The 12,470-nt window shown below is 42.8% G+C and overlaps 1 protein-coding gene across 1 annotated transcript in view; it reads right to left on the bottom strand.

Moving 5' to 3' along the window:
* plcb1l (phospholipase C beta 1-like) overlaps positions 1–12,470 on the bottom strand; it is a 101,213-nt gene that overhangs the window by 68,115 nt on the left and 20,628 nt on the right. The window contains exon 3 of the mRNA XM_076083928.1: positions 7,125–7,193. Within this exon, the coding sequence (XP_075940043.1) occupies positions 7,125–7,193 (69 nt within the window). The remainder of the gene's footprint in view (positions 1–7,124; positions 7,194–12,470) is intronic.

Here is a 12,470-nt window from a genome sequence, read left to right as displayed (position 1 = left end):
GAGCATCTTTTATGAAAATAAACTATAAAAGTGTCACATTCGTCTTCAGCATAGACATTTCATAAAGTCTTGATTGCCTTTAGCTTTGAAATAGAAGAAAATAGCTAACATAAGTCATGTCATTGTCATAACTATTGTTTGGCAGTAAACTTTTTTTTTTTTTTGTCACAGACTTAAATGTGTCCACAGCACCAATCCATAACAACTGTAAAAGTGAATTTATTACTTGTTAAAGTTATTTCTTTGAGCAAAATTCACCTTTCAAATCTGAATACTATCTTGTTCAAAATGTCCAGGATACCCGCTCCTATTCATGGTTATTCATTCATATGTTTTTTATGAAATACCTTGAAATCAATATTACGATCTGGACGATTGGTGCTTTTACAAAATTGGATTTTTGATAAATAATCAGCAATGTGTTGACATAATGACTAAGTGGGTAGAAGGCGAATAATAAGACAAATAATAAGACAGCCAGAACAGTCCGGTAAGTTCAGAAAATGACATCAGTTTACTGATATGCATATAGAAAATTTCCGCTCTGCTCTACTGTAGTACAAAAGCCAGAGATATTATGCCTTCAATCTCTATGTGTCTCCTGAACACACACACACACACACACGCACACACACACACACACTATGTGTCTCTCAGCCTCTCTGAGACAAAGGCCTTGGTGGAGACTCATTATCATTGATTGTCCTCCCACAGTTTCCTTTTACATTCAGCTGCTCATCTCTCAAACCATCAGTGCTCGTTTTGCCCAATTGCTATTCTTAAGGATTTGATCATTAATATGCTACCAAACCCTAATGGTCTCAAGTCCACTATTTCAACACACTGATACGTGACACTAGTCTACGGGCAATCAGCGAGAGCCAGACGTGCTGCCAAACATCCGTCGGAGTAAATCTCATAGCACTGATCCCTGCATGTCAGCCAGTAAGCAGGGATCAAGTGCTTTTTCTCTTTGACTACAGGGGACTGTGTAGTTGTGCAGCAGGTGAGACCGAGGTTTCAATTGCTTTTCAGACGATGTTTTTTTGCATATATATTACTCACGCACACATCGTCATTGAAACACAGTGAAAATAACACCTCTACGTAGCACAGGTATTATCATGCTCCACGCACACACACACACAAATAAAGCACCGGCTCTGTGATAAGCTGATACGCGGCTCAACTGGACTTGCGTATCGCAATGTACAATATGCCACCAGCGGCAGATGCACCTGCATACTCATCAGAGCTGTTATGAGGCTATGTTTGGAGATTTTATTGCTTCTAAAGGAATCTCCCCTGCTACGGCGGACTGTTGAGGAACGTTCCACATATCAGCAGAGGTCGTATATCTTGACCGGCTGCCACTCAGTTCGTTACGGCTGCAGACACTTCCTTTGACAGCGTTCTTCACAAGCGCACAGTCGACTGGTCACCGAATTCATGTTACATAGTATTTCCATGCTTTCTCAGCTATTCGTCTTGTCACGCGGGAGTGTAGCTGTGTCCATGGTCAGACAAAGGCCCTTGCCCACTGTTACATCGATAAACTCGAAGGGCTGTGATTGTTGCAGCCGGAGCACACGCTGTGACCCCATCCTTCATCGATACACACCGGACAGCATAGATGATGGAAACAAGCACTGCCACAGCGAGAGCCTTCGTGCCGCTCAACAAAAAAGAATGCAAGATTAAAAAAAAAGCCTTCCTCGCTTGTACTATTACATTTAAAGATGTTAATATTCATTTATTTTCACATTTGCTGAAGCTGTAAGTGACGATCTGGGTCTTTTTTTCTGATTTGTAACTAAAGAAAAGAAAGGCACCGCTCCGCATTTTCCAAAAAATGAATTGATACTGTCTGAACAGGTTTGTGTTTACTGTCTGAACTATGCAACCACCTCTGTAAACACTGTCACAACACAGCCGCTCTGAATGCGCATTGGATACGGGGCACATCTAAACCCCACAGTAGCTCGCTGTGCACTCGGAGGAGGTGTTTAGCACTTACCGCTGGGGGAGACGGAGCTTTAGCCGACTTTGTTGGCCAGACAGAGCGGTGGTGATGATGGCCTGCTGGCCTCTCCCAGATCCTGTTACACTGCTGGGGACACGCAAGCTGCTCTGCATTTAGCAGCAGTCCTCTCTGCTGCGAGCTTAGACTGCAACAGAGCTGGCGGACCCTTCCTCTCGCCTCACAATGAAAGTCTGAAGGAACAGATACCTCTGGAGGAAATAAATATCGTAGCCTTGATTCTGCTGCCGACCTCACTTCATTCATTACATTTTTATTCACTGTCAAGCCAAATAAGAATACCGTTTTTCAAATCAACAGTTGCTGTTGAAGTTAAGCACCTAGGATGAATTGTCCATCTTTTAAAATTACCCATATCACTCATTTTGTATTTTAACTGAATACTGTAGCAGCAGGATTGTGGTTTGTTTTTGGAGATTTCCATGTGTTTCTTTGCTGATAACATGCCCCTTTGTTAACTATCCTTTGTTCCCCTCTCAGTTGATTTTGATTAATTTAACCTCCAACAGCAAGCATGCCTTTGTGTGCATGAAATCCACCAATACTGTGACCAGAAAATGCTATTTTGAGAACAGCCCCTCTGTGTCTGTGCGTGAGCATGCAAGAGTCTATACAGCCATTTTTGCTACACTCAGTCAGTCAGCAGCACCTCAGCCTGATCCTATGCATCATGGGATGGATGAGCTACGTGATGCTCATGTCTAATTGAACACGCGGACGGCAGAATGATTCACCTCGAATATGGCAGACTCCGGCTGGGGTAAGATAAGGATATCTGAATTATCAGACCACAACATATGTTTTAAAACATGTTGTCTGTGATTGATTTAACGTGCAGTAATGGAGAGATTGCAGATGTGACTTTATTTGTTTGGTTGGTGCTGAGGAGAGGGAGGAACAAGCTAATCTGCAGATTTAATGAAGAGACAATATGAATGAATGGTTTGAAACAGTTGGGTCTGGTACGGTGACCAGAGGCTGTTTGGACACATCACATTTCCCCCCAAATGTATTGAACGTATAAATACATACATGCTCACATACATTCCATACACATGTATGAAGTAAACCAATGATCTGGCATGTAAATCATATGTTTTCTCTTTCATTTTGAACTTGAAAACTGTTTGGCGCCACGTTAATGTCCATCACCAGTTTGTATTTAACTAGAAATAGGACACTTTCCCTTTAAATGTTTGAAATAAATTTGAGCCTTATAAAGACAGTATTAAGGTGCCTAACAAATACCAATGGACAGCTAACATTCATGAAATTTCAGGTGGTTCTGAAATGAATAATATCTACTGCATGTGTCTCCACGGACCAGCTGTGTACTTTTTAGGTTTTTTGAGATTGATTAAACCTTTGTCCTATTTAGGACTGAAAAGTAGATTGTTATGATGTTCCTTTCTTTGTCCAACAATTTACATTTCGAGAAGCAATGTGCCTTTTTGAAACTAATAATTTGAGAAAAAAAATATTACTAAATAATGCTAAATACTTGATGTGCACAAAGTAAAAGAAAAAAACAAATTAATGTTCATACACAGTGTGCAAAATACGAGGGGTCTGAGACCCTTTGATTGACACCTCAGACCCCCTGAAAGCATCAAAAGCGTATTTTCAGGGGGGTTCTATAGTCATAGAATGTATAATTATTTGTCGTGTAAAATTCTCACTAAAATGTCCTTTGAAAGCTTGCTAATGCCCAGCAGTTTTCTTTATTCAAACTGCAAAACATTTATTCACAAATATTAAATTTTATCTTGTGCATTTTTGCATAAGATGGGTTTGCATAAGATCAAACCGGCAACCTTGTGGTTAAACCTGCTCTGCTACCCATTTGAATACTCCATGATATCCATGCATGTGAAAAGAACCATACAAAATTTGAGGCACGCGTCGTGCCCTCCATTCTCTGCGTTGAATATGGCAAATCTGCCAGCTATTTGGGTCTATATGAAGTGGATGAATATTAGCGCTGCGGACCTAAGGGTGTGTGGTTTATTTCTGGATCCATCCGTCACACAAAGGTTGTCATTCTGACATGCGGCCAATCGAGTCAGCCTGAGCTGTGATGGGGTGGACACATGCTAGTTAGCACCATCATTGTGAGCACAGCAGAACAAAGGCCACTGGTACCGTGCTCCGTTGTTCTACTCAGCATGTGTTTGTGTGTTCAGTATGTACATCACAGCAATGTGCAAGTGGTAGTGAGCGTTCGTCTCCATCGAATGTATTTGTGTTTAGTGTGTGTGTGTGTGTGTGTCTGTCTTGACAGTGAAAATGTATGAATCACAACTGAGGAGCAGGAGCCCGTGGGCAGGGTGGCATAAGTTCATCAGAGGGCAGACATGCCGCCCACACGCTGTGACGAGCCGATGAACACAGCAGCGGGCTCGGAAACCTTAATGGCGTTCAGACAGAAATTCCGATATGGCGCTCAAAGACAATATGAAGTAACTTGAGCTGTAGTGGAAACAAGAGCTCAAAAGAGGCAAGCCAAAAGAGCCTTTCCATCTGGAGCCCATTTCCAGTCTGTTGAGGATGATTGCATCGGAGCCTGACAACATTGGGCTTAGACGCGGGACTCTTGAGTGTCACAATAAAAGCACTTCTGAAGCTTTTTACCGTCATGTCATCACGAGTTCAACGTCTACGTCTCGTCTCGGTGAGTGTGTTGGTTTCCAGCAATTTGCATGAATGAATGAGCGCAGCCAAGGGAGCTCTTGAGCGAAAGAGGAGAGAGCATATAAATATAAAATCAACAGACGCAACAACAAGACGGTAAAACATAGTATGTGCAGTATGTCTTGAAAACTATTACATTCAAACTTGAAATGCTGACTGGAAAAAGATTTTACTCTTTCAATCTGCTCCCAATTTCAGTAACATGCATTGGAAGGAAGCATCTTTAACTTGGGTGGATTCAAATTTGTTTAAAATGTTTCAATTAGAGCTCGGCAATAATTCCATATGGTTCTTATCATCTTTCAATGGAATAATATTGTGAGTAATCACATATCGAGATATCGTGATACACAATTACATCATCTTAATTGATTGAAATAAAGCACATATCTAACAAAATGTTTCAGAAAATCTGATTATAATTCTTAATTAAATGAGAAAATACAAGTAATTAAATCACACAAAAGAATAACAAAACATGTGGTAACTTCATACGGACTCTTTATTTATTGACCTCCTAGAAAACATGCTATGTCTCGATATGTATCGTTACATAGAAATGAAATTATCATTATTATTATTCAGATTTCTGTACTTGTCTAAATCAGTATTTTGTGTTCTGCATAACCATCACCATCATTTAAAAAGATTTTTGTTTGACTAGGGGAAGTTAACAGCACAGCGATTGTTTAAAAAAAAAAACAACCTTCACCATTCAGGCAAGATCCTTAAAACGTGTGAAGGAGAACTACTTGAGAAGCAAGCCTTGAAAAGCGCTGTCCACTTACAGCGAGTGCTGTCTGGTATTATCTGTGCTTCTCGCGTGACGTCTTCCTTTGAACATCTCTGTGTCCTTCCTCTCATCCTTCTGCAGACCTTACATAAAATCCTCCCCACTGCTCTCTCTGCTTTCTCTCCTCTCATCCCCAGTCTCTCCATCCCTCTGCCCCTACCTCTCCCCTTTCCTCTCCTCTTTCCTCTCCTCATCCCATCAACTCTTCAGACAATGTGTCTCACTGGTGCTGCCATTACAATGCCCAGGGTGCATCGCCGCTCCATCACCCAGTAATGGATTTCCAATGCTTCGACCATCTTACCTGTCACGTGGCCATGTCTTCTCCCTGGGTAGCATCACTCTGTAAGCTGTTTAGAAATGCATGAATCCTCTCTGTGTTATTGTACTCATTCCATCATTACTCACTCCCCCGACAGAGCAGCAGTGCGTGACCCCCACTCGCTTCTCCCGCTGCACTGAGTCAAAACGATGAAGACCGCCGCTGCTATGTAACAGCAGCTCCTCACGAGACTAAATAGGTCCAACAGATATGTGGAATTTTGTCATTAAGCAGGTATATATGAAGAGAAAGTGGAAAAGAATGCAGGTTATTGTTCTAATCATTGCTTGGCAAGTTACGGCACCAGAATGTGCCAAATTCATTCGACAGTTTGCAGCGTGCCAGATTAAAAAAGAAATATGTGTACAAATTCTTCTCTCATCACTCACAATCAAAAACCTTTTAATGAGCTGTGAAATAGCAATTTGGATACCCCGGCAAGTGGAAACCATCCATGTACTGTGTGGGTTTGAATTCAAATCATGTTTGTCAAACTTAATTGTCATTTGAGCTTCACTTCCTCGCGTTTGTCTTCACATCACTGTCTGAGAACTGTATACAATGCATGCAGATGAATTGTGAACACCATCCATAGAGCCGCACACGATACATATCAACCACAAGTCACATCAATGCAGAATATGAAGATCTCAAGGTTGTATGAAAGACAACTACACTAACTCCACCTCCCATACAAACAACTACACCCGTTTGTGAACATACAAGTCTCAACCAATACAACCACCTCAAACAATCCAGTCTGTAACCGAGTTCACGGCTAGATGGATGCAGACAGTTCGTGGTCGGGCTCACACCCACTCATGGCTTTCATTTCTGTGCAAAAATAAACACTTACAAAGCATATCATCGCTCAAAAAAAGACCTCCTCTGTCTTCTCGGTACACAGCTCGTTGTGTTTCCAGAGCCTCAAGGGACCAAAACAAGAACAATAGTGAATAGTGTTGTTGATTGAACACATAATAGTGTGTGGAAGAACTAGAATCACTATCTCACAGTAGTATCTCTCCACCAACCAGTAAGGTTCACTTTGTCATTTTATCTTATCAGAAATCTTGATTATAAGCATATGAATTATTGAGTTATGGCCAAAAATGTGTTTTTTTGACCACCAAATTCTAATCAGTTCATCCTTTGTGCTAAATTTGAAGACATTCACTAGATTTTGCAGTCAAGCGAATGGGATGGCACAGAGACATAAACATATTCAAGTACTCTGGGCTGGGCAAGCAAATAACTTCAGTTAATTGCAGGCTTACCTTTGGCATTTTGGTGCACTTTCCATTTCTGGCATCTTTTATGTACGCTATATCCAGTAGATCCGTATCCTGTAAAAAAAAAAGAAGAAAAACAGCTAATTCAGTATCAATGTCAACCAATTCAAAGGTTTCAATGGCAGTTTGGGACACAAAGACATTCAGAGCCCAAGGGAGCTGTTTGGGATCCAGGCTGGAGGAAAACATTCTAGCAACCCTGTGTGTGTGTGTGTGTGTGTGTGTGTGTGTGTGTGTGTGTGTGTATGTGTGTGTGTGTGTGTGTGTGTGTGTGTTTCGGGACACACATTTGGGAGTCGTTCAGTTTAGATAGATGCAACCCCAATGACACGCTGGCCTACAGAAGCTTCATTGTAGTGTTGCTCACAAAATTAGGACAAACGTGTAAAGTTCCCATTTTGACTGATGACTCAGCACACAAACTGAGCACACACAGGTTCTGGATCTGAATTTCCTCATGAACTCGTATACACGAGGCAGCACGCCACTGGAATCACTGTTGGCAAAACGCTCCACACATACATAATGTTCTGCTGCTCTGCCACAACACCGCGCCACCGCTTGGATGCAGTCGGCTGTGTGAGTGAGTGGTGGTCGACTGGCAAAGACACATAAGATGGGACCCTAATGAAGACAGCCTTGAAAACACCATCATTTAACCAAAAAGGGAAGTATTCAGTATTTTCAGAAAATGGAAACCATGGCTCCACCTCTGATTCATTATTGATTTGGCAGTGTGGAAAGCCATGTCAGAGCTTCTTGTTCCGTCTTACAGCTCCAATATTTCACTATGGCACCGAAGTGATGCCGAGGAAAAGTTGGACAAAATTCAAAATAAGAGCCCTGAAATATTGACACCATGAGGCAATGTGCACAGGGAAAAGCTTCTTTTAACTTCCCTTCCTTCTTCTTAAGCTACAGAATTCATTTTATAAAATCACAGTCACAACATGTGACTCGGAACAACTTCCTGTTAGTGATCTGAACTTATCTCCCCTCCTGTATGCCAAGTTCAGGAATGGCAACCTGGAGACACATCACAGGTATGCATCCGTCAACTCCTCCGTCTGTCCATGCAGAAGACCCCTGCTATGGTTTTTTTCAGTCACCACACCCCTTTATCAGTCTGGATTATCTCCCCACCTCTCTGAGAGGCAGCCAGGCAGGTTGTTCTCATACAGTGTTTGTAGATATACCTTCAAAAATGATTGCACTTGTTCCTAGACCGAGTAGTTTTGTTGCTAGCTAAACCTAGAGTTGCTTCTTGTGAAGACGGAAGTTTATTTTGAAAAGACTATATGCATGTAATGACACGTGTTGCTGGACTTTCTTTGGAAAACACACAAGTAAATAATAAATATCATACGAACTGTTGTATGAGGATACGTTGAGGGCATATTTAAGCCAAGGAATCAGAACGTCATATACAGCAGCATTTCTAGATGCAAACTCTTGGTAAATAGAGGTCGTTAAAAAAATGTGGCCACTTTGCTACGGTAGATGCACAGCCACTGTCTGTCTCCATAAACTGTAAGAGGCGGAAATTAAAGCATTCTATTCTATGGCTGCAATCCACGAGGACAAGTTATTCATTTTCTGCAGTGCATAGCGTCAATTAGGCTGTCCCTGTTTGCACAGAGAGAGCCTCTGAGTCAAAGGTTAACGCCTACATCAGGTCTGCAAATGCCTGCCTTTGAAGTCTCTCTGGAGAGACGGGGCTCCGCATGGGGGCCCTGGTGGAACAGAGGGGCTACAGGAAGCCGCTCGCTGATGGGGTCCTCTTTAGTGCCCTCCAGCCCTGCATAGCTAACACAGCTCTAGGCTGGTTCAGCGTCATTGTTTAACCTATAGAGCCGGCCCATTAAAGGTAAAGCAAACTGCCTGTTTGGGTGACAAGCTGCTTACACAGTGTGCGACTAAGACTATACACGTGTAGCTATTACCGTGACATCCAAAAGGCACGTGTCAGCGTTTGTGTGCGCAGGCTTGCTCGTTGTGCAGAAGTACACTAAAGTTGATGCCAGTGACGTTTTTATTAATACAGTCTTGTATTTATATGTGCAGACACTGCACAGTTAGTCAATTAAAAGTTCTTTCAGTCAGGCAGTCCAGCCATTATTTCTCCTGTTCCACTGACACGTGTTCTTTATCTGTTCATTTCTGTCTTTATTTATGACCCTGCATCTTGCGCCTCCTTTCCCTTATTTCCCTCCCTCTCTCTGGGCATTTCTGTGTGCATCATAACAGCGAGCAGGGGATCCAAAGCCTATTAAGATCCACGGCACGTCCAGGAAACAAGCAGGGCCAGCAGGAGAGAAAGTACCGAAAAGTAATGAACATGCTTAACATACGCTGGCCCTGGGCTCTGTTTTCTGTGCCTGATTGTCTATACCTGCTGTGTAGCCGCTGTTCACGCAACATCTGCAACATGCTGTCTCTCTTTTGAAGTTAAACCCATTCCTTTTTCCGAGTAGCAAGTAAGGAGGGCGGTGTTTGTATAAAACTTTGCAGGAAATTCATCATTGATCTGTGTGAGTCATTCTGTTGTCAAATACACCTCTGCTTCAGGCTCTACATCTAATATAAATAAACTATGTTCCTGTGTTGGACTACTCTTTGTTTTCCTTTAATTTGAAAACAAAACTTGACTCGAGGCTAACTGGGAAAAGGTCTGTTCCACGGTGCTTTGAATATATCGACGATGGGGCTTGCAGAGGAGGGAGGGAGGTGCCGGTGTGAGAAGCAAGGGAGAGGGTTAGGGAAACATGGAATGGGAAGTAGAGACGGGGAAAAGGATAAGTGGAAGTGGGGAGACTGAAAGCCACAGGTTAGCTTGCTCATTTACCAACAGCATGCCTGACAGCCTCCGGGTTCAAAATGGATGTGCACTCCGCAGGGCTCAGGGCCTCTGCTGAGCAACGGAGACAAGAAGCGAAGAAAGTGAAGGCAGGAAGGGGGGGGGGGGGGGGTGAACACGCACAGAGCAAATGAAAAATGAAGGGGGAGATGTTTTGAGCCCGGACTGTTATGTATGGTGTACCATGGAAGGGTCACATTGTCAAGAGTGCTCTATAATTATAATTATAACAAAAAAATATATATTCCACGATAGTAGAATTTTACCTATTTGAATAAAGAAGAAGCAGAAGGACAGAGATCAAACAAAACATCAATCCGCCAACAAGCTTTTAATGGTCGATTCCATTGCGTCATGTTTCATCTACTGCAATGCATGTTAATGTCTGGAATCCCGTTGCTGGCCAGTCAGATGTGGTTTGCTTACAGGACTGCTGACAAGCTGCTGGTTTGTGTCATGAGGTCACACAGACTGTACTGGTATAACATGTCAGGGTGGCCCCTCACCCCTCCATGCCATCTCACGGACCAAAATAAGCTCTCATAAATACAGTATGTATGCCAGGACTCTTTGGGAGCCTCGGCTCCGTCTACACACACACACACACACACACACCAACATACACAACCTAGAATGCAATGAGGACTTTTGGGGTTTTATGTGATGCAGAGCTATATGAGACTATTGCATAATAACTGCTGCATTCTTTATGCACAAGAGTTTTCAAAGGCCCACTGACTCAGGGTCAGAGGACTCTGGGCACGGACGAGTCAACCTAATCATGTTCATGCGGAACAAAACACACTAAAGCCAGACAGGTGCTGTGCCCGTCCCTGTGAGTGGCCCTCCAGCGACTCTCGGCTGCCAGGAAACACGTCCCGTTACGAGGGAAAATGGTTCGTGGAGAGCTGTGCTTAAACTCGGTTGAGAGCTGCATCCGCTCTGCCGCTCCCGTCCTCTGGTTCCTGTGGAACGACTCTATAACAGCCCCACTGTGATTAGATTACAAACCTGAAAGAGGCTGACTAAAGAGATGCAAAGAGAGATGCAAACATTCAGACAAAACAAGGAGGAGGATGACTGTGGGGACATTTTGTTTACACATTTCTGCACATATATGTGTGTAAAGACATTGCACTGAGGTTCTGATTGACCGCCTCCTGTCCTATCAGTAGTCTAAGATGATGTAGTATCTCACAGGAGGCCCCATGACGTGGTAAATCATTTCCTTTTTCCTTGGATTAAATGCTTTAATACATGCTATGAAGTGGAGAATGACAGCAGAAGCAGGAGAGAAATGAGGTATGGCATGCGACAAAAGCCTTGAGCCAAATTGGAGAGTCTGGCATTGCCATGAGGCCGCCCAAGGGCCTATTCAGACTGAGCAACTCATTCACTCTGTTTTTCATCCGTCCACTCTGTTCCATGTCTCCAGTTTTTCTCTCTTCCCTCTCCTCCTCTGCAACATCATAAAAATGCAATGAAATCTTCAAAACAAATCAAAGCTCTGTCATAAGCAACCGACAGTGTGAATGAAATGCACTGAAAGAGCATTTACCGCACCTTATTTTTCCTCAAACTCTCAACGGCTACTGGTTATATAAAGGTAAAAGCAATCTTCTGCACTCATAGGCCGCCTTGGATTAAACATGGCAATAGAAACAGCTTGCAGGCGTTGGGTAGGGTTCTTTTCAGCATGTGAATATCAACACTTGTTTTCTCTGGTGTGTCTTAGTATGATACTAAAGGCCTTTCTTTTTACACTGGTGATTATTTGTACAGCCATCTGAAGGCAGCAGGTATCCGTTTTGTCATCATTATGAAATCACCACAGAAGCTCTCGTGCTTATGTGCACATCAAACTTGTTTTCTTTAGTTTAATTACTCTACGCAGTTTCTTCTGCATATCAGCAGGTGTGTTGGACACTTTGAAAACAGTTCCCACAGCTCCACCGTAAATTCTGTTAAAACAGGAGCGTCTGTTCCTGCCAGTCTTTCACCCGCTGTCGCCACCTTGACATCACTGTAACCTTCGCCGCTGCACAATCTGGGCTTTCAAAAGGGTAAAGTCCTCTTTTGACAAATGTGAGGTGCGGATGCAGAGATCTCAGCCAGGCGTCCCTAGCACCAGCCACAATGTGGGAGCAACACTGTTTCTATTTATTTTTTTTTAGCTTGTCTCAAAGTTGAGACATGCTTGACTCCAGTTTCATCTGCCCCCAATTTTACTCTGACATTTAAAAGATGTGAATGCAGTTGGAGATTGGTGACATGAGTGAAAGTGAAAAGACTTTCGCACTTTAGCACTCTAAAGCATTAAATATGGGTTGCCGTCGGGGCTGCAACTGACGCTTGTTTCCGCTATCTGTTCTCAATAGAGATTAGTCCCCTATTATTGTATTATAATTATTATTATCATCATAGAAAGAGTCACTTATTTTGTAGTTCTGAGTGTGTCACTTGTGTTCTCCATC

The sequence above is a fragment of the Anarhichas minor genome, unplaced genomic scaffold (assembly GCF_050575085.1).
Source record: "Anarhichas minor isolate MPS153535 unplaced genomic scaffold, ASM5057508v1 ptg000136l, whole genome shotgun sequence".
Classification (NCBI taxonomy): domain Eukaryota; kingdom Metazoa; phylum Chordata; class Actinopteri; order Perciformes; family Anarhichadidae; genus Anarhichas; species Anarhichas minor.
The sequence above is the reverse complement of the archived record's forward strand: the minus strand, read 5'-3'. Positions and strand labels throughout refer to the sequence as shown.